Consider the following 22,881-nt stretch of genomic DNA (forward strand, 5'->3'; position numbering starts at 1 on the left):
CGGCCGTCCTTTCTTACTTCTCCCAGAGTAGTCCCCTCACTGACCTAGTTTATGAAGTGGGGTACCATGTTGAAGTTTGTTTGCAAAACCAATCCCATGGCTAAATTTTTTTTTCAATGTTTTTAGTTCTTTTATTTATTTATTTATTTAATTAATTTCTTTTTGGCTGTGTTGGGTCTTTGCTGTTGCATGTGGGCTTTCTCTAATTGTGGCTAGCGGGGGCTACTCTTTTTTGCAGTGCGTGGGCTTCTCATCGCGGTGGCTTCTCTCGTTGCGGAGCACAGGCTCTAGAGCGCAGGTTCAGTAGTTGTGGCACACAGACTTAGCTGCTCCACGACATGTGGGATCTTCCCAGACCAGGGCTCGAACCCGTGCCCCCTGCATCAGCAGGCGGATTCTTAACCCCTGCGCCACCAGGGAAGCCCTAAATTTTTATTTAAACCCTGAACTAAAGATCTTTTCCATTTCTTCCAGTGTCAGCCGCCCAGGATCCTGAGTGCTTCCAAGCCAATAAAATATTACGACTACCTCTAAACTCCTGTTTTGCCCTTTAGGGCCTGTCTTCACTCTCCAAATTTACTTCCCATCATAAATGGGAGGAAAACAGCTATTAAAACAATGAAATGGGGGCATTCCCTGGCGGTCCAGTGGTTAGGACTCCGCGTTTCCACTTGCAAAATTCTTGAAAACGTAACAATTGGTTCTTGCAAAGGTGATAGACAGCAGTTGCTGTCTTGAAATTCTTAAGAATCTTCTCTTTGAATTTGCGTTTTGTGAGTGAGTCTGATGGGACCATGGGGCACACCCCAGGGGCTTGGAGCCTCAGCTCATGCGTGTTCCTGTCTCCCTGCCTATTCCTTATACCCCGGCATCCTGGGACCCAGGCCTCTGCAACCCTCTGTCTGGGTGACAACGGGTCAAGTCAGCCCAGACACATCTCACTGTCCGCCTCCACCCTCTGCAGGGCCTGGTGTAGGTACAGAGAAGGTGGGTCCTGTGCATACCTGTGGTGTCACAGGGCAGGGCGAGGAGACAACTGTGCTGCCCGGGCTGATACTGCCTGGGGCATTAAGTGGGTCACTTGCCCACCTGAATCTAGGTACTGAGTGTATCATGGCACAGAGGTTAGGGGGGTTGGCGGTTGAAGTCGTGGGTGGCCTGCCCACGATGGGTGGAGGCCGTGGCGAGTGGGAAGGGGAGACTGACTTCCCCCACCCTGGCCGGGGCCTTGCATTTTCACCTTGCATCGGGCCCTGCAAAGTATGCAGCTAACTCCGATCGCAGGGATCTGTGTTTTCATATGCCCCTCCTCGGCTCAGAGTCGCAGACCTTGTGTGAGGGAGCCAGATGGTTCTGAGCGCGCTGGTGAAGTGAGGGGGTGAGAGGCGATCAGATCACTGCGTGGCGGCGTGCACAGCTGGGAAGGCGTGTCTAAGGGCTGAAAGCCAGCGCTTCCCAAGCTTTAATGTATTGGGTTGGCCGAAGAGTTTGTTCGGGATTTTCCGCCGATGTTACGGAAAAACCTGAACGAACTCTTTGGCCAACCCACAAATGAGACTCTCCCGGGATGTGGTTAAAGTGCAGGTTCTGATTTGGGAGAGCTGGGTGGGGCCCTAGGTTCTGCATTTCTAATGGGCTGCTGTTTCATGGACCACACGTTGAGTGGTGAAGTTCTAGAAGGCTTAACCTAGCAACGGCTCAGCCTCCGGACAGTTGTGCCAGGCAGAGGGAAGGGACCGCCTTGGAGCTGAGCCCGAGCCACAGTCTAAGGACCTACCAGCCACCCTCTGGCCCTGCCCTCACCCCCTCCGCCCATGTGGCTGTCAGCAGAGTAACCAGGAACTCGCCCACAAATGATCTCACTTGATCCTCACAACCTTGTCAGCTAGGGAGAAACAGCCTGTTTTAAGGATGGAGGTGCAGAGAGGCTGGAGGACTTGCTCCAGGTTGCAGTTGGTAAGTGGCAGAGGTGGGCTTTGACCCCAGATCTGACCCCAGGACCTTCCCACTCTGCCAGCATCACTGACTTTAAGTTTGGAAGCTGGCACAGCCGTGGCTGGAGCGGGTCCCTCTTGCCCATCACGTGCCTCCCTGACCCTGCGGGAGCCCGGGTTTGAGGTCTGAGGCCCGGGCCCTCCGCCAGCCTCCTCCGCTCCCCAGGTGGTCGGTCACCTCTGCCTTCAGCCGTTCAATCTCAATCTCCCCATCCTCGATCTGCTGCCGCAGCTGCTTGGCCACCGTCTTCTCGGTCTCCACGATCTGCAGCAGGTGCAAGTACTTCTGCATCAATGCCTCGTGCTCCGTGGCCAGGGTCCGGTAGCTGTGGACAGAGGAACACGGCAGGTAAGCCACGGCCTCCTGGCCCCCTGGAGATCCAACCAGAAGTGGGGCTCCCCACAGACTGCACTTAGGAGAAGGTCCTGACTGCCAGACACAGTGCCCGAGGCCTTAGCCTGGCTGCTGTGCTGCTACCGATGGCTCTGGCCCCTTCCCCAGCTCCCGGCTCACACTCTGACGTCTGGTTCCTCCACCTGGTCTTGTTCTCACCTTGCCCGACTGCCCTCACCCTCTGGGCCTTTGCGCAGACAGATCTTCTGTCTGAAACATGCCTCCTCCCTCCTCTCCCTGGGCTAGCTCCATCCTCTTTCCCAGAGTAGGTCCTAGTTGAAATGTCATTTCCCAGAAGTCTTCCCTCCCCACTCCCGCCATAATGTGCAGGGTGTTCCTGCAGTACTCCCGGGGTGCTATTACCATAGCGCTGGCCAGAATGATTGGGGGTGTCCGGTTACTTTTGTTTCCTCAGGAGACCCTGCCTTCTCTGATGGCAGGGACTATGCCTGTGCTGCTTACTCCTGTCTGCCCAGGGCCTAGCCCAGTGAACATTTATTGCATGGATGCAACTGAGTGAATGGACGACACACAGAGGCGAGTCAGGCACAGACATTGCACTGGCTGGGAGACATCTGAAGAACCTGTGCAGTATACCTGGGTGCCAACTCATGCACCAAAGGCTGTTAGTGCTGTAGGAATCAGAAGAGGGGCCAGGCCAGCAACAAGGACCTGTAATCAGGGAAGACTTCCTGGAGGCGGAGCTCTCTCTCCCACCAGAATCGGAATCTAGGTCTTTGGATTCCAAACCCAGTGCTCTGGGCACATGCCCATCCAAGGGCAGCCTCAGGTGGAAGGCCTGTGCTGGGGGTAATTAGCAATGGGGCTCGGTGTTTAGGTGGGGCCAGATCAGAGAGTACCCCAAAGGATCAGAGGGTAGAAGACGTGGTCCCAGTCTTTGTGTAAATGAACATGTCTCAGATTTGCAGAGCATCACGATGAGGGGGAGGGCAGGCAGGTGGGACTTGGAAGATGAGCTGGGCCGGGGGCTGCCCAAGGTCACAGGCCTGGCTTCTCCCTGATACCCACAACACCTGCATTTGAAGGTGTCAGAGCTAGGGAGAAACCCGATTCTATAAATGGGGTCCAGTCTCAGAGGGCAGAGAGGCTGTGGAAGGGAATCTCACCATTGCAGGGAGGGGTGCCCACTGGGGCAGGGGCAGGAGACTTGCAAGGCACAGATTCGGAGGGCAGGGTTATTGGTCTCTGGGAGTGTCTGCAACGAAGTCTGGGGACCGAGGTCTCCAGTCCCCCCTCTCCCTGGCCCCCATCTTTCCTCTCCCTTTTTGCTTCAGCCCAGGACCACCAGATAGGATCTCATAAGATTCCCCTCTGCCCACATCCTGGGCTCCTCCTCGCGCTCACCCTCGTCTTCCTTCCTGTGTCCCCCTCTCGGCAGTGGGCAGCCCCCCGTTTCCCACCTTCCAACCTCAGCGGGGCCTTGAAACATTTCTGGTGTCCCTGCCAGCTCCCCACCCACCCCAGAGCTTCAGCCCCCTTCAACCTCATTCCTCACCACCCCCCACCCCCACCCCCAGTCCTCTGCAGGCGGTCCTGCTCTGACATCACAGCCTGCATGATGTGCAGTGCTGTTCCGTCACTTCCCGCCAGCCCCACGGCACGCCCACCCCCATTCTGTCTCAAGGGCAGCATCCCTGCTCGGACCTAATCTGCCTGGCTCAGCCCCAGCTCCCACACCCACTAGCTGAGGGACCTCGGAGAGGTCACGCAGCCTCTCTGTGCCTCAGTTTGCTCATCCATACAATGGGGATGATGACAGTCCACACCCTGCAGAGTTGCCGTGAGGATGAAATCTGTGGACACACACGAAGCTCTGTGCGGTGTGCCAGTGCTGTGGTAACTACCATCTCCCTCCCCTCCACATCCCTAGCCCCTGACCCCTCCTCAGGATTTCTGTGCATCAGATTCTGCCTAACAGCTCCACTGGCTTTTTCTCCTCAGCATATGCGAAGCCTCAAGTCACTCCCCACTTAGGATGAGGATGTGCCCTCGCCCTCCTCCACCCTCCCCTGAACTCCTGCCCCTCTTTTCCACCTTCAAGGTGAGGCTTGTTGGAAGAGCAACCGCACCCATCATCCCCATGTTCCCTCTTCCCCATTCACCCCTCAGCCCTCTGCGGGCTGGCGTTTGGCCCCAGCACCCACAGGAACTGGGTCCCTCTCTGGGGTCACCAACCATCTCCCACTTAAATGGAGGGGACACTTTTCAGTCTGGAATCTACTGACATGACCTTCCAGGTACCCTGGATGTGGCTAGTCAGGGGGGTGCCAGTTTAGGGACACTGGCTCTCGTCACAGACTCAGAAGCTGTGTTACACAAGTTCTTTAAGTCCCTGTGACCCTCATGGCAAAATGGGACAAGGATAGCTTCCCTACAAACCCCCAGGTTTGAGGTGAAGAGGTCAGGAGGCAGAGGGTGGGAAACAGCTTTGCTCTATGAAACGGGCTGTGTAGCAAAGTGGTAGGCAGTGGTCCCCTGATGGTGTCAGAGAAGGAGGCTGCCCAGCTGTGCCCCGAAGGTGGGAGGGTGCGGCAGGGCAGGGAGAGAATTCTTCGGTCTGCAGTACTACTTGGTTAAAATGAGGATTTTTGTGCATCTCTTATTATAATGAATTTAAACCAGAATGATCAGGTTTTAATGTTTTCCCAACTTCCCAAGAGGCTTAATTGTCTTTACTTGCAAAGGAACTTCAACCGAGAGCATGAAGGAATCCATTTTCACACCACCTCATCTCTCCTCGCTCCAGGGGGTATGAAAATGCAGAGTCTTCAGTAGCTTGTTTTTAGCGATGGCACTCGCCCTGGTGCTTCAAAATGGGGAGCCAGAGTCTCATCTGCAGGACAATTTGGTCTGTTTGCACCTCCCTTTCTTCCCTTCACCGGCCCTCTCTGCCTGCCTCCCTCCCTCCCCACTCCGGCTCCCCCTGTTCTTCCTTCTTCTCCTTCCCCTCCCCCCTCTCATCAATACACCTCTTTGTGCAGCACTGTCTCTTTTTTAAATTTTTATTGAGTACAGTTGCTTTACAATGTTGTGTTAGTTTCTTGCTAAACAGCAAAGTGAATCAGCTATACGTATACATAGATCCCCACTTTTTTAGAGTTCCTTCCCATGTAGGTCGCCACAGAGAATTGAGTAGAGTTCCCTGTGCTCTACAGCAGGTCCTCATTAGTTATCTATTTTATACGTAGTATCAATAGTGTATATGTGTCAATCCCAATCTCCCGGTTCTTCCTACCCCCCTTCTCCCCTTGGTATCCATACATTCGTTCTCTACGTCTGTGTCTATTCCTGCCTTGCAAAGAGGTTCATCTGTACCATTTTTCTAGATTCCACATATATGCGTTCATATACGATATTTGTTTTTCTCTGTCTGACTTACTTCACTCTGTATGACAGTCTCTAGGTCCATCCACATCTCTGTGCAATACTGTCTTTATAGATGCACAGATTCGCAGGGCTGGAAGGGTACTCGGGAATCACGAAAGGCCAACCGCCTCATTTTATAAATAAAGAAACTGAGGCCCAGAGAGGGGAAGTGAGTTGCCCCCAAATAACAGTCAAGGAGCGTCAAAGGTGGAGTCGGAATCGGGCTCCAGTCCCTGAAGAGGACTCCCACGTGGCTGTCTGGTTTGCATCTAGTTCTCCTCGCTGAGATGCAGGCCACAAGCCACACTCGGTGTTACATTTTATACATTGCTGTACATACGCATACCACAGGGGCATCCCAGAATACTAGACTATTATGCATATGGTGGGAGAGTACATTGTGTCTCTATACCTATTCATACGCTACAGTGCTTATTTTTGTATATACCATGTATCTACTATGTATATGGAAATAAAAACTAAATTAGGTACATGCAAGCATACCTACTACTCAACATTGCTGTGGAAGAGAGCCGGTCTCTCCCTTGACACACACACGTGCACACACTCTCATGGTGCACACGATCTGAGGTTAAATAACGCTCAGAGCCTATCGTCTGTCCTTTGGTCACACAGCCGGCTGCCTAGGGAAGGGCCTGTGGCTTCTGTTGGCCCAGGAGGTGCCTGACAAGCTGCACCTGAGCCAGACTGGCTGATGACAACTATTCTAGGGAAGGGGACTCTGTTTCCCTTATTGGTGACCATCACTGTGACCCCCGTCTCAGCCCTATAGGCCCAAAGGAGGACGTTCCTCTGAGGCCAGTGGGTTGACTCAGACCCCTGGGCTTGACCAGGGAAGACAAACCATGTCCAACTGGCACGTCCCCCTGGCTTCCTAAAGGATGGTGAGTTCCGAGAGGTTTTTGTTCAAAGGTAGGTGGTGTCGGGCTTCCCTGGTGGCGCAGTGGTTGGGAGTCCGCCTGCCGATGCCGGGGACGCGGGTTCGTGCCCCGGTCCGGGAAGATCCCACATGCCGCGGAGCTGCTGGGCCCGTGAGCCACGGCCGCTGAGCCTGCACGTCCGGAGCCTGTGCTCCACAGCGGGAGAGGCCGCAACAGTGAGAGGCCTGCGTACCGCAAAAAAAAAAAAAAAAACCCAAAAAACCCCCATGTGATTAGGATTTTATGGGCTACTTGGAACCAATTTCCAGTTCAGTGAGTTGCTTAAAGAATCATTGTCCCCTCTCTGTGGCAGACAGAATTCTAAGGTAGCCCCAAGTTTCCTGCCCTGGTTTCGAAGCCCTGCATAATCTCTGGGATGATGACTACGATGCGTTTTATTCCTCTTACTGGGCTATACTATACGGCATAGCTGACCTTAACACAGGGAGATTCTCTAGGTGGGCCTGACCCAATCACACGAGCCTTTGAAAATGGAGAGTTTTCTCTGGCTGGTTACAGAAGGGGAGGTCAGAGATTTGGGGCTGGAGAAGGGTTTGGTGAGCCGTTGTTGGCTTAAGGATGGCGGGGACCACAGGGCAAGGAAGGCAGGACCTCGTGGAGCTGAGAGCCATCCCTAGCTGACGGCTAGCAGGGAAACAGGGACACCAGTCCTACAAGGAACTGACTTTTGCCAACGACAGGAGTGAGCTTGGAAGCAGAGATTTCTCCAGAACCTCGAGGTAAGAGCCCCGCTTGACTGACTCCTTGATTTCAGCCCATGGGCCTCTGTGCAGAGACCACAGCTGAGCCCAGACTTCCAACCTACAAAACTGAGCAATGGGTGTGGTTTTAAGCTGCTAAGTTTGTGGGGGTTTTTTTTCGGCCGCACCACAATGGCATGTGGGATTTTAGTTCCCTGACCAGGGACTGAACCCACGCCCCCTGCAGTGGGAGCATGGAGTCTTAACCCCTGGACCTCCAGGGAAGTCCCTTAAGCTGCTAAGTTTGTCATCATTTGTTCTGTAGCAGCAGAGAACTAAAACACTCTAATAGATAGAATCTATTTTAAAAATTTGAGGATTAATGCCCATATAATGGAAAGCACAGACCTTAAATAAACAGTTTGATCCGTGTAGATAAATGCATACACCCTAATCCAGATAAAGGAAATTCCCATCACCCCAGGGAGTTCCCTCGTGCCCCTTCCCTGTCAACCCCCATCCCACAAGCAACTACTGTTTTGATTTCTATCACCACAGTTGAGTTCTGCCTGTTTTAGACTTTCATATAACAGGAATCAGGCAGCATGTGCTACTTTGTGTCTGGCTCTTTTTACGCAGCCTATCGACTTTGAAATTCATCTGTTTGGTTACATTATTTATGTATATATATATATATATAATATATATTTTAATAGATCTTTATTGGAGTATAATTGCTTCACAATACTGTGTTAGTTTCTGTTGTACAGCAAAGTGAACCAGCCATATGCATACATATGTCCCCATATCCCCACCCTCTTGAGCCTCCCTCCCATTGGGTTCCTTTTTATTACTGAGCGGCATTCCATCGCATGGATGTATTAAGATTCCTTTCTACATCTGTCTGTTGATAGACACCTTGGTTATTTCTAGTTTTGGGACTATTGTGCAAAAAGCTGCTAAGGACATTTGCATACACGATTTTTTGTAGATGTTTTTCGTTTCTCTTAGATGAATACTAAGAAGTGTAACTGCTGGGTCACAGAGTAGGTGTATGTTTCACTTTTAAAGGAAATGCCTAACAATTTTTCAAAGTGGTTGAACCACTTTATGCTCCCACTAGCATCATGTGATTTATGGTTACTCCACCCCCTCTCCAATTTTGCTACTGTCATTTTTTTTCAATTCAGACCTTGTAGATTCTACAGGTAGTGGTATCTCATTGTCTCTAGAAAATTTTGGTGTGAATTGATTTTCGAAGTCAAGGTAGTCCTGGTTATCCAGAATATACACCAAAGTAGAATTCTATAATACCTCAACACTTACAAAGCCCCGCCACATAAATCATTTCATTTGCTTCTCAAAACAGCCCTGCTATTGGTTCTAGTTTAGTGCTGGGAGCCTGAGGTCCAGCTGCTTTCCCTGAATCTGGGTTCTTCCTGCTTGATTCCATTCTCCACAATGCCAGCAATTTCCACTCCAAATCACAGCTCTGATCATCCTGGTGTAAAACCTTTGATGGCCTCCCATGGTTCACAGAGGAGAGCTCAAACATCTCAGCTGGGTATTCAAGATAGTTCTGATCTGGTTCCAGTCCAATGTCCAACCTCACCAACCTTCTGACACCCGAACTTTGTCTCTTCATTTTTCTTGGAATTGTCTTTCCTAGATCACTGCCTTTATTTAAGGCTTTTTGGGGGCTGGTGGAGGGGCTGACGTGCCCATAGCATGACATGCCCTATTTCCAGATCCCCCAGATTCCCCCATTTCCCTGAAGATGTCTCCTGTGGTGCCTTGTACTTAACACGGCCTTCATGCACCGGAGCTGTTTGTACATCTGTCTAGTGTCTTCCTGACTAGGCTGGGGTAGCCCTGGGGGAATACCTGTGTTGCATCCATCCCTGTCTGCCCAGTACCACACTCAGAGCCTGACTCTGTTGATTCATAGGTGAGAACCTAGTCTCCATTAGCTAGACTGGACACTCCTTGAGGATAGGGATGGAGGTGGCTTGACCTCAGGGTCAAGGTCAGTGCTATAGCCATAATAAATGGTTTCTGGTCAGCTGGCTTGATCCAAGGCTCAAGGAAGGGCTCTGGTATCCATCTATCTATATCCATCTTCACCTGATGGATCCATCATCTACCCATCATTGATTTATCATCCATCCATCCATCCGCCCTTCACATATACTTTCAACACTCATCCATTTATCATTCATTTACCCTCTATTGATCCATCATTCACCTTCCACATATAAACTCAACATCCAACCTCTATCCATTCATTCATCTTTGCATTCTTCCCATCTACACTGCTGAGAACTTGTCTATACCTTTATAAGGCCCTGGGGATGCAAAGAATCCTACTTAGTCCCTGCCCCGAGGAGCTTACACTTTACTGGAGAGTAGACACAGGAACACACCATTATCCACTCAGCCAGAAAGATCTACTGCTCAAAGGGGTGAGTCTGGGTGTCCATCCCACCTGACAGTACTTAGCTTTGCCAGGGGATTGTTAGCTTGGGGGCCACACCCTAGCCCACAAGCCCATCATTTCCCCAAGACCCAGGAAGACTCAATGCAGCTTGGAGCCCCCATTTCCTCTGCAGCATACACTCTCCTTTTGCTTTTCTCCCCACCTGGCCCAGTGAATCCCTCCAGAGAGGGGTACACATCGTTGGGAATGAAGGGACGAGCAGGTCTAGAATCCCTGAACATCCGAGCTCAGAGAGGTTTACACAATTTCAGTTTACAGATGAGAAAACCAAGCCCCAGAGAAAAGACAGGACTAGTCCATTCCTGCAGCATCCGGGCTAGAACCCTGGTGGTCTTAGCCTTTGGTGGCTATAAAGTCCTGTAATCCCACCAAATTGTACTCAGTTCTCCTAGTATGAAAAAAAGGAGCTCATCTGGTTGAAGGGGGCAGGAGGCTATAACGCTGCACCTCAGGGCCCTTGGTTCCCTGTGCACCCCAGGGAGGCACGTCCCAGAGCTCCGGGGCTCTAAGGGCGGGCCTGTCAAGATGCCCTTCTTACAGCTTCCATCCTCCCCCCATCTCCTCCTCCTCCATGCCTTCCCCTCCTGGGGTTTGAGTCTGCTCAGGACGGGGCCTTTGGGTGGGCGAGACATACCTGGCGTGAGCGATGGCTGCCACCCACTCGTCACAATCCCTGGCGTCCTCTGTCCTCAGCTCCAAGGCTTTCTGGTTCTCGTGGCTGAAGTTAACCGTGAAATAGTGCTGCACCAAGAAGAAGACAGCTCTGATTACCAGGGCGATCGGCACGGAACCGGCAGCGTCTCCCGTTAACGCTCTGGCTGTTCTGCAAAGTGCTCATTGCCACATCTGCTAGGCAAGGATTCATTATTCGTGATCATCGGAACGCCATTCTGTTTAGCGGTTTCAAACTCTCTATTAAGGCAGGCTTTGTACCATGTAACAGAACCTACGCTTAGGCTATTGTAAGAAGGAAGCAAACCCCACAAAGTCCTATTTACCAACAAACTGCAAAAAAGCCACTTTTAAACCATCAGGTATGCCGGGAGAAAGGCAGAGAAAACACACCAAGAGAACATCCCCTTTCGGGACCTGGTATCAATTCAGGGCAGCATGCATTTAATTCACTCCACACAAATGTTTCAACACACTCTTCTAGGTCCTGGAGTTAGAGCAATGAACAGATAGACCCGAGCAGAGCCCACTGGAAGCCAGCTCGTGTTGGGTGCAGTGACCGACTTAGAGCTGCTCAAACGTGGGGTCTGCTGCCCGAGCTCCCAGGGAAGCAGAGGAGCCAACGAGAGACACACATCTGTAATATCGTTCTATGAATGAATACGTGTAAAGCTCTTAGAACAATGCCCGAAATCTAGTAAGTACAAGTGTTTGCTATAATGAACACAGTGCAACGATCATTACTGTCATGGAGGTAAGAAAAAAGGGCCCAGAGAAAGCCAGCCACTGATTCAGCCCAGGGAAAGCAGAAGGCCTTCCCAGAGGATGAGGCGTTGGTTGGTCCAGGTTTTATTTCAGTTGATGGAATCGAGAGCGCACGGCGTGCTTGTGGGTAGGAGGGGCCGTGCGGTGGGGTTAAGGATGCCAGGGAGGAGGCTGGGCAGGGGGCGGGGCCTGGGTGGTGGAGCTGAGTGGCGGGATGGGGTGGAGGAGAGTAGAAAGCCCAGGTTTCCGGCTGGAGCAACTAGGTGGGTGGGGATGCCATAGACTGGGGGAGGCATGGGCAGGATAAAGGGCAGGTGTCGGGGGTCAGGGGTGGGGGGTGGACATGCAGACCCTGTGTGCCTGTAGGCCACGTCTCTGCGGGCTGCAGACAGGGGTCGGGGGTGTCAGCCTCGGGGCGGAGAGGAAAGCTGGCTCAGCCAGAGAGAAGGGTGCACAGGCAAAGTGCTGGGGGCCCCACCTGCGGAGGCCTCCTGGGTCTGGTCCTGGTGAAACTAGGAGGAGAGAGGCAGGCAGTGAGGTGCAGAGAGGGCCCCCGAGGCCTGCCCATTCAGAAGATGCACCGCAGGCCGCGGTGCGGTCTTGTGTCAGTGGGCGCTGTCCCTTGTCCCTCCGTCCCTCGGGGCCCAGGCAGCAGGGAACAGCAGGATGGAGCACGTAAACTTGTTTTTAGCTTCCGCTGACATGACTGTCTTTCTGTTAATTGTCGTTCTTGGTGGCAGCCAGAAGTGTGTGTGTGTGTGTGTGTGTGTGTTTTGCAGAGTCAATGTCTCTCACTTCTTTCCTAGGAAGCAGGTAACTGGCTGTCCGCCCCCTGCGAGGGAGCAGGTGAAAGCCCGGGCTGCCGTGGTCACCTATGCACTTTCCCCATCTCTCGAGAGGTGGTGACACGCAGATGCTTGTTTCCCATGATCTCATTTATTCCCATATTCACCAGGTGGAACAGGTCTTATTACCTGTTTACTGCAGAGAAACCTGAGGTGCGGAAAAGTGAAGCCGCTTGCCTGAGCCCACATGGCTGGAAAGAAGAGAAGCCGGAATAACACACCTTCCCTGGGTACCTACTGTCCACTCAGATCTTGGAGCTCCACTGCCAGCAACTGCCTGAGGATCTCACAAGGCTGGTGGTCTAGCAGGTGAATGGGGTGTTTCTGGGGGTTCTGGGGAAATGCTATCAATAGCCATCATTTCTAGGGATGAACAGTGACCCTGGGTACCATCAGAGCTCTTGAGACAGCCCCATCACCTCAGCTGGTGTTGGATCAGAGCTCTGACAGACCCCAGGTCACCCTTGAAAGCTGAACCACCCCTGGGCTTTCCCAGAGTTACAAGGATGTGCCGAGGCCAGAGGTGAACCACTGCAGAGCGGCAGAGTGGACACCGGGCTCAAACTGGGGCCACTAGAGCGGCTGTGATGAGACCAGGACCACACCTTGGGCATTCTGCCCCAACCAGAACCCCCTCAAAGCTTCTCGGAGTCTGGCGGACTCACTGACAACAATACGTGGGCCTCAGCATGACCATGGGACAAGAGCTTAGCCATGTTTGCCAAAACGATGTGACCATATGGGTTCATGTGGGTGCTGGCTGGACCTCTCTGCAGAACAGAAGCACTGTTCTGGAGTCAGCCCTGGGGCACTCTAGAACTCTCCAGTCAAGACAGAGCCACATCTGAGGCCTCCCTGGGACATTGATCAGGACTCACACACTATATGTGATCAAGGATGTGGGATAAATTCAGAAATAAACCCAGGGGCCTCCTCCAGGAACCCACATTTCAAATGTGGAATCCTGACAGGCCCAACTAGAGTTGTTGGAACATATCTGGAAATCCAACAGAAGCAGAAACCACCAATGGACCATCCCTGGCTTCATTAAAGAAGAAGCAAGACTTGGTGAAATTACTCCTGGAGCCTCACCAGGGCTGCAGGGATGGGCCCAGAGCTCCACCTGGGGCCTCCACAGAGCTTCCCTGGACCTGAAGTGAGAGATGGATACCTTGACTTGGGGCTCCACCAGGAGTCCCAAGATGGACCCCGAAACCCTCTAAGCATCAAAATCAGACCCCTAGAACGATCCCAAACGACTCCAGGAGCCGTACCAGGTTCAGGGCAGAGCCTGGGGCTTCACCTGGGCTGCTAAGTATCTCCGCCAGCGGGTCTCAACCCTGACTATACATTGGGCTCTGCTGTCACTAGTCTGGGTGTGGCCTGTGCGCCCCTTGGTGATCCTAATGTGTGGTCAAGGTGGAGAGCCACTCGCTGGTCTAGACCTTCACCTGAGGCCTCAGCAGGTTAAGAGGGATTGATCCAGAAACTACACCTGGGACTACCAAACTCCTAGGAAGGGACTCAGACATCACACCTGGGGTTGTGCCGAGACCAGAGTCATGTTCAGGTCCTTATCTTGGCTGGAGGAAACGTTCTAGAAGCATACCTGTGGCCTCATCTGGGTTCGAGGTACTAGACTTAGAACTGGGGCCTCACCAGGCTGCGATCCTGGGCTTCAGCTCACGCCTGGTCCCCAGGATGCCCTCTTTCTGCCCTGTATCACCTGACCACTAACTGAATGCTGCTGCCCCATGCCTGCGTGGGCTGGATCTATGCCCCCTCCTGCCTCAGGATGGGCCTTTGTTTCCAAAGTCCCAAGTGCCTGTATGGTAATAAACTTCTATCTAGCACAGCTAAAGCAGACCTGAGCCTCTGCGGGCTGGGGAGGTAGGCTTGGAACCCTGCCTGCTTGGCCTTCCCCTTGCCTCCTGCCTGTCCCAGTCGGCTGGCCGGGCTGCGGCACCTCCACAGGACAGAGAACATTGGGAAACCACTGACAGGTACGGTGACCAACCATCCCAGTTTGCCTGGGACCGAGGTGTTTCCGCGGGTACAGGACTTTCAGCGCTAAGACCAAGGCAGTTCCGAGCAAACCGGGGTGCTTGGTCACCCTACAAAAGGTGGAGGAGGTGGAAGTCCCAGCAGCCGGGTCTGGGTCTGGCTCTGTTGCTCAGAGCCAGGGATTCTGGGCAACCTCTGCATCTCCCTCTGGCCAATGGGCATGACACTAACTCTCGCCTTGGTCAGCTACACACAATTGGCCTCAATCATGAAAAATCAAGTTCTCTCCACCTTTAACTCTCTACCTGAATGATATCTCATTCGTGAATTCAACCCATATTTTTCAGTCCCCACTGTAACCCAGACACTGTCCACCTCATGGTAATCAATGACACACACGAAAGCCCACGATGCTGAATGCTTTCTGCAAGGCACGGGCACTCCACACCATCGGGTCTTAGTGTATCTCTTTCCTGCTCCTTCTAGACTGTCAAATGTGCTGCCCCCGTCCTTCCCCATCAAAGCCATTATCAGCTTGTAGTGATTTTTTTTTCCCGCTTTTGGGACGTCATGTGGCATGCGGGATCTTCATGCCCTGACCAGGGATGGAACCTGCGCCCCCTGCAATGGAAGCTCAGAGTCTTAACCACTGGACCGTCAAGGAAGTCCTGTAATGCCTTTCTACTGTCTTTCCTACCACAGCAGAGAGTCTCAATCTGGGGTGCACATTAGGGATACCTGGGAATCTAAGAAAACACGGATGCTTGAGCCCCCTTCTCAGGCACATTAAAGCAGATCGTGGGAGAAGGGGAACAGGGAGAGGACACGGTTCAGGCACTGGTATTTTTCAAAGCCCCCCAGTTGGTTGCAATGTTCACCCAGTGCTGGGAACCCCTAAGAGGGAGCAATGTCTGCAGCAGAAGCACCTCTTCCCCTCCCCCCATCCCCCCATGTTCTCCTAGAGATGCAGGGTCCTGGAGCCGACACCTGGCGCAGCCATAGACACTATGCAGCCAGGAGTTCCCAGTTATTTGGAAGTGACGCAGACAGACCAAATGAATGAGCTGTGTGTGCTGAACTCTAAGTACAAATGACAAAGAAGGCAGTGGAAGTGTCTCAGAGAAAAGCGGAGATGGGAGACCTGGTAACTAGAGTGGGAGTTGGGGAAGGTGGGGCGGAGAGACATGGTTCCTGGTCCAGGCCTTGGAGACCCAGACACATGGTTTCTCCTTGGGTTCCATTAATTATCACTGTAACTATTCCAAGAGTCCTCCTTAAGCAAAAACCTTAAGCTGCTTTGAATAGGCTCCTGTTCCTTTCAAATAAATGATTCCTGACCAGGAATATCCCCAGAGCCTGGCACTGTTCCTCGGCCTGGGCATGGAATAGCCTTCATTCCTTGAATGGGTGACTGAATGCATTTTTCAGCATGGCATGGGAGCCCGGCTTATTCATTAATTGATTAACAGCAAAAGCCGTAAAGCAGGTGGCATTGAATCTGCTTCTCAGGCCTGGGCAGTGAGCTGGCTGGAAGGGTGTGGGCACTGGCTTTTCATGAACGAGGCTTATATCTCTTCAGGGAGAGGAGGCCCACTCACCTCATAAAGGCACTGAACAGTCCTGCAATGTAGGACCTTCTTCCAGAACTTATCCCACCACGGAACCCTTTTGTTTTCATTTTTGGGAAGATCTACCAACATTCCAGAAAACCAGTGTTCCGGGGACTTTGGGACCCTGGAGTTGTGGCACATACCAGGCTTTGGAGTCGCCTGGGTTTAAATTTATTATTTAGCTTCGGTGTCTCCAGCGTGTCTCTTCACTTCTGTGGACTTGTTTTCTCTTTCACAAAAAGGGGAGGCTCTTACCCATCTCACAGGGTTCTGTAAACAGATGATGTTGTCAAAGCTCCTGGTTCATAAAAGGGCTCATGATGGTTTTTAAAGTAACTGAATCATTTGCAAAGTCCAAGAGATGGGTCTAATCAACCTATCAGTGGACAATTACTAGGAAAACCACATACATGTGCATTCACATGCCCGTGTACAAACAGCGTTCCCCCTAACATTCATGTTCGTCGGAATCTGTCAAGAAGACCTTAGGTGAAAATACGTGGAATCTAAAAAAAATGGTATAAATGAACCTATTTACAAAACAGAAACAGAGTCACAGATGTAGGAAACAAACTTACGGTTACAAGGGGGGACAGGTTGCGGGGGGGATAAATTGGGAGACTGGGATTGACATATACACATTACTATGTATAAAACAGATAACCAACAAGGACCTACTGTATAGCACAGGGAACTCTACCCAATACTCTGTAATGACCTATAAGGAAAAAGAATCTAAAAAAGAGTGGATATATGTATATGTGTAACTGACTCACTTTGCTGTACACCTGAAACTAACACAACATTGTAAATGAATTCTACTCGAACACAAATTTAAGAAAAAGACCTTCTTTGAAAATAGGGTCTTTACAGATGTAATCCAGGTAAGATGAAGTCATACCAGATTCATAAGAAGAGGCCTTAATATATAAAAAGAGGGAAATGTGGACACAGGCACACAGGGGAGAAAGCCATGTGAAGAGGGAGGCAGAGACTGGAGAGATGCGTCTACAAGGCGAGGAACACCGAGGACTGCTGGAAGCCATCAGGAGCTACAAGAGGCAAGGAAAGATTCTTCCCTCCAGACTTCAGAGGGACCAGGGCCCTGCAGGCATCTTGGTTTCAGACTTCTAGCCTCTGGAGCTGTGACAGAATAAATTCCTGTTGTTTTAAACTAACCCCCCTCAAAAAAACAAAACCAAACCAATCCATATGCACGTGCACACACCCAGGAGGCATGGGAGAGGCTTAGGAACTGGAGTCATAGCTGTGCCAAGATCAAAGGATGACGGCGAATCAGCAATTCGGGGCATTCCTTCCATCACCTTCGGCTCCCATTTCTTTCTCATTTCTGGTATTCAGTTGGTCACCAGGGTCTCTGCTCTGGATATCTCTGGAACTCTGCCTTCTGCCAAACTCACTGCTTGCTTCCAGGCTCCCTCATCTCCCACCCGGGCCATTGTCCCCTGTGGTCTCCCTGCCCCCGGTCTTGCCCCCTTCTGATTCATCCTGTTTGACCAGAATCCAGACCCACTGTCCTGTCTGGCCCCCTGCTTGCTGTCTCCTCCAAGAGGGAGGTGGGCTGGGGTCAGCTGCAGGATGGATGCCATCACTCTCAGTCAACCCCACCCCTTCCACTTAGTAGGTCCACTCTGGTGGCCTGGTCAGGCAGGGTCAGCTTCTCCCCCACTGGGTCCTGGCTCCTTCCTCCTGGTCCATCTTTGGGACCACAGTCCCAGCTGGTCCTGGCCTGGCAGTCCTCTCTGCCCGACGCTCCCGAAGTCCCAGTGCAGAGGGGACGGTGCCAGAGGGAACCTGAAGGGGCCTCAGCGGGTGTGTGTGTGTGTGTGTGTGTGTGCGCGCGCGCGCTCTGGCTGGAGTCCATCTCTCCCACTATAAGGGGCTATCCATCCAGGCTCCCCGTCACCTGAGGTCCCTGTCCACCTCCCACCGCTGAGATCCCAGGGGAAGCCTGTCTGCTCTCTGGCTCTCGCAGGAGAGATCCCGCTCTTACCTGGGCCAGGCCACCCTGGGAGTGTGTTCTGCCCTCTCTCAGGGCTTCTGCAGCACCGTGCACAGTTCTCAGCGTTGCTCCCTCCCCGCTCTGGCTGCACCAGCCTCATGCTGGCCACACAGCGGGGCTTCACTGGGCACAGTATGTCCCAAATGGCCCTGCTCAACAGAAGTGTTGGCTTCGAGCAGCCCCACTGGTGCTCCCACACCAATCCAGAAAAGACCCACCTATCCTGCCCTATGGCTGTGGCCCCACCTATCCTGCCCTATGGCTGTGGCCCCACCTATCCTGCCCTATGGCTGTGGCTCAGCTGGTATGGCTCCGCACAGGGTCTGGACACCCCACTTCATGACATTCTTGCCCCCTGCTCTGAGTGGCCTCGCTTCACCGACCTCTGCCTCTGGGTTCTCAAGTCTTGGCCTTCCCAGGGCCTGGTTACTGCACCGTGACCTCTGCTCTGACCCGGGGATGAGCGCCTGTCTCAGACCCCCATCTCCTATGGGCTCCTGAGAGTCCCAGGGCTGAGAGCTGCTGCCGGGGACCGACCTCCTAGACACCTTATCACTCGCTTGCTTCTACTCCCTGCCTGCCCCCTGGGGACAGGAACAGAGGTGGGAGGAGAGACAGGAATGTCAGAGCTGAAGAGCCCAGTGAAAGTCCCTCCCTCCCAGAGTCAGCCTTGAACTAGGCAGTGCTTGACCGGTGGCCTGGGGGACTGTGTCATCCTCCAAGCTTCTGCGGCTGAATGGTCTGTGTTTCCATGTACATTACTCCAGACCCCATGAGCCACAGCCACAGATGTCATGCTTGGCTGGTCCTGCACGAACACCTTTCAATCTGTCATCACAAGTCAACAAGCCTGCCCTTCCCCCTCCCACCAACAGCCTCTCTAGACGTTTGCTGAAAGAAGGAATGAATTCCAGTCTGGACATGTCTGCCTTTCACCTTCTGTTAGAAATGACCTATGCACAAAGGTGTTTATTAATTGCAGCTCTGTTTGTAATTAAAAAAAGACTATAAATTACCCAAATGTCCCTCGAGAGATTAGCTAAATAAACTACAGCACATCCACACAGTGGAATACTATGCAGCTGTAAAAAAGATGAGGACGATCCATATACTTATAGAGAACGATCTCCACAACATAGTGAGAAAAACAGGTGTAGAATAGTGTTTGTAGTATGCTACCACTTGTACAATTATACAGATGTGCATATATATGGCCATAGAGCTATACATCTTTGCATATATTTGCATATATAGTGCATACATTTGCATATATAATGTCTCTGGAAGAATGCATAAGCAACTGGTAACATCAAAATCCTTTGGAGAGGAGAACTGGATTGCCGGGGTCAGCAGCAGAAACGAGCATTGTCAACGTACACTTCTTTGTAACTTCTGAATGTCGAACCATGGTAATATATTACCAATTCTAAAATTTTATCTACCTACTTATTTATTTTTGGCCATGCCACGTGGCATGTGGGGATCTTAGTTCCCTGACCAGGGATCAAACCTGTGCCCCTGGCATTGACAGCATGGAGTTTTAAACACTGGATCTCCAAGGAAGTCCCAATTCTAAAATTTTAAAATAAAAGGCAGTGGCTGTTTGAGAGGCCCAGCCGGCCATCCACTCCCCAGGTTCTCCAACCTGCACCCTGCACTCCTGGTCACCAGGACACTCCTCTTTCGGACCCCAGCGGTCCAGCGTACTGGAGAGTGATCACCAAACATGCTTAGCCTGCCCTGAGAGCCCACGGGAGCCACTGATGGGGTGGGCCCCTGTTCTTGCAGTGATTCTGCCCTGGAGATCGTCATCACTTCCCCACTGGTCCCCCTTATGAAAGCCCCTGGATATACAAGTGCTCATGCTTGAGGAACTGCACCATGTCTTTGCAGGAGGCAATGGGTGCCCCATAACCAGCTTGTTTCCCTTTTCTGTCCAGGCTACCAGGAAGTTCTCAGATGTAATTACTTACTTGCCTCTCCTCACCTGTGCCCACACCGTACGGGCTCTCCTTTTGGAACACCAGCCCTTCCCCCAGGTCCCCAAAGCCTGTGGATCTGACCAGAGGTGAGGGGAGCCCAGGTGACAACCAGTGTGGCCGGAGGGCAGGTAAGGCCCCTTGCGGGAGAAAGAGGATAGAAGGGCAGCGGCAGGCTCGAGGCAAGGTGAGTGGGCATGCAGAGAATGCTGCATGATTGCCTAGGTGCTTCCAAACTATTTCACTCATTTCTTGAGTGTGGCTAAGAGTCTAAGAGAATTAAATAAAGTTGGTTATATTTTATTCATATAGTCTGACAGAGGAAAAGTCAATCTAGATCAAGCTTGTCTGAATTTCTAGATGGGTTTCTGGAATACTGGCTAAGCTTGCTAAAAATTCATTCATTCACTCTTCTAAAATGAATTTTATTTTAAGGTCTGAGTTAGATTTTCCAAGTTGAAAAAAAAATCAAAATTCAACTAGGAAGTATCTTCTTGAAAATAATTCTCTCTTTTTTTCAGGGCAAAGAAGTTGCATTAGCCTTGCTGGATTAGTAAGATCTGGTCTTTAAGTATAAATTGCTGAATTTAACAGTCGGCCTGGATGTCCACTGACCTGAACAATCTAGAACAAGGAGGACTGACATTTATTAGCAGTGACAGCTCGGGGTCTGGCACAACAGACACTCAGGTATCTGTTGGGAGATAAGCTCCCTCTATCTGAGCTTCATCTGCCAAAGGGGGATTCTCTCTCCCCTGTGTAGAACTGCAGTAACAGCAGCGTTACTTTGGTGGTTACCGGAAATGCTAAGCCTGAAAAGGACTTTGTAAGCTGCAAAGGTGCTCTATCTGAGCGGTGGCTGGAGGAGAAGGTATGGTAGGACAGCACCTGGTGCTTTCACAGGATGAGAACTTGACACTCCCTGCCGTTGCCCACCGAGCCCGGGAGGTGGGAAGCCCCAGAGGCTGTGGGGTGCATCCTGGGATGGTTTTTGTAGCACAGCGCAAGCCCAGGTTTCAGTGACATGGTGACGCAGTGACCGGCTGGGATGGGAGTGGAGGGGGGACCTTCAGTGCTCGGCACTCCCCAGATTCAGGCCTCTTTTACTGCTCAGTTCCACAGCCTCCTCTGACCTGACCTCCTGCCTCCAGATGGGTCGTCCTTCTGTCTCTTCTCACCCTGCCGTGATCTCTCCAGCACAGAGATCACAGCAGTTCGTCTCTAGCGGAGAGACCTGTGCTGGCTCCCCACTGCGCTCTGTAGCCTGCACACAGGCTTTAGGGGCCAGCTCTGCCTACCCTGCAACCTACATTTCCTGTCCTACTTGTCCCTTTCTTGGCGGAGTCTCCCTGATGCCCCAGGCGGGAAGGAGATGCCCCTGTAAGCGTGAGCACAGATTCTGCTTTCTGTCATTAAACCCATCAAGACGGCGCCTTTGCCTTTCTCCTCAGTTACTCGAGTGTGTGTGTGTGTGTGTGAGTGATCAGATCTGCATTTTGGAAAGTGGTCTGGCTGCGGAGAGGCACGGGGATGGCGGGACGCAGCGGATGTAGGGAGACGGTTCTCCCAGCATCTCTAGAGCCCTGCTTTCAGGCACGTGGTGGGTCTGCACGTCCCCACCACCGCTGAACTGAAGCCACATGACCTGCCTTGTGGTCACGTGGTCAGCATGGGTCACTTCCGGGGGGCGCTTTAAGAGCCAGGGAGAGATCTGCCGCATTCTCTGCCCTTGGCTGTGGTGACTGTGGAGGCAAGTGTCAGGATGAATCTCCATCAGGCTGGGTCCCTGAGTGATCACAATGAGCAGTGCCCTCCTGCCAACCGCATGGGACCTAAAGCATGAGCAAGAAATAAGCCTCTGTCATGTTCATGGAGATCTGGGGCTTGGTTGTTACTGCAGCATGACGCCACTCATGCTGACCAGTACACCTGTTAGGAGGCCCCCACCTAAGTCCAGACAAGAGATGATGGCTGTCTGGACTAGAGCCTTGGAGGAAGAGAGGGACAAGAGTGGATGGTCTGAGAGAGATTTAGGAGGTGAAATCCATGGGGCTGGGTGAAGGTGTGGCTGCCAGGGTTGAAGGAAACTCCTGCAGCCATTTTTTCTCTTTCAGGGGCATGCTTGCTCAGACATTCTCAGAAACCCATAGGCTATTTGAGATAAGATTTACCATCCTACTTTTATATCCAGGGTCAGGGCTCCGTGTTGACTCACTTCAAACCTGCCAGAGACCCAGGTGATCTGGGTCATTGCTTCATGCAGAAGGAACCTTGTCCTAAAGGTGAAAGCTGAAGCCACAACAGCTACCATGAATTGATCGGACCTACGGCGCTACGCTAGGGCTTTCCAAATAGCATCAAGTACCACACTCAGAACAGGGCTGCCGGGTAGGCTGTGTTACGGTTTCCACCTCACAGATGGGGAAACTGACGCTCAGAGAGCAATAAGACCTTCCCTAGGTAGGAGGTGACAGAGCCAGGATCCAAAGCCAGTCTGTGTGGCTCGAAACCCACAACTTTCACCTAAGGCTGCGTCATTGCCAGAGACAGAGAAACCCCTCAGTGAATGAGCTGGGAGTCGAGGCTGCGCCCTCCTCTCCGAGCAGCGGATGATGGGCAGTGGGGGAGTCCGAGGCTCCCAGCTGCTCCCTGCACGACAGCCGCCTTTACGGAGGTGTTTGGGCGTTGGCAGTGTTCTGGGCCCCCCTCAAGTGCACGCGTCACCAACTCTCCTGCATAAACATCGGGGGCTGAGTCCTGTTCTTGGCTCTGTACACATGGGCGCCGGCTCCAGGCTCCCACGGATTCCAGGGAAACGGGACTGCAGGGTGTGGATGCCTGCCTTGGGGTGTTTATCCTTGACTCCTGGGATTCGAGGTGCAAGGTTCCAACCCAAGCAGAAACAAAAGCTGCTTCACAGATGTCACCAGAGAGGCAGTGGCATCATTTCGCTTGCTGCTAATTCTCTCTCTCCCTCATTTGTCATTTATCTCGGCAGAGGATGGTAAACTCACACAGTCCCTCAGCCCAAGTCTTTATGCTGTGCTTGTGCCTGGAAAGCTCAGGTTT

The 22,881-nt window shown here is 52.1% G+C and overlaps 1 protein-coding gene across 2 annotated transcripts in view; it reads right to left on the reverse strand.

The window, feature by feature from the left end:
- RASGRF1 (Ras protein specific guanine nucleotide releasing factor 1) overlaps positions 1 to 22,881 on the reverse strand; it is a 104,718-nt gene that overhangs the window by 75,761 nt on the left and 6,076 nt on the right. For both annotated transcript variants that reach the window (XM_060293741.1, XM_030878442.2), the window contains exons 2-3: positions 10,549 to 10,655; positions 2,173 to 2,320 (exon numbers count right to left, since the gene is read on the reverse strand). In XM_060293741.1, the coding sequence (XP_060149724.1) occupies positions 2,173 to 2,320; positions 10,549 to 10,655 (255 nt within the window). The remainder of the gene's footprint in view (positions 1 to 2,172; positions 2,321 to 10,548; positions 10,656 to 22,881) is intronic.

The sequence above is a fragment of the Globicephala melas genome, chromosome 2, assembly GCF_963455315.2.
Source record: "Globicephala melas chromosome 2, mGloMel1.2, whole genome shotgun sequence".
Taxonomy (NCBI): domain Eukaryota; kingdom Metazoa; phylum Chordata; class Mammalia; order Artiodactyla; family Delphinidae; genus Globicephala; species Globicephala melas.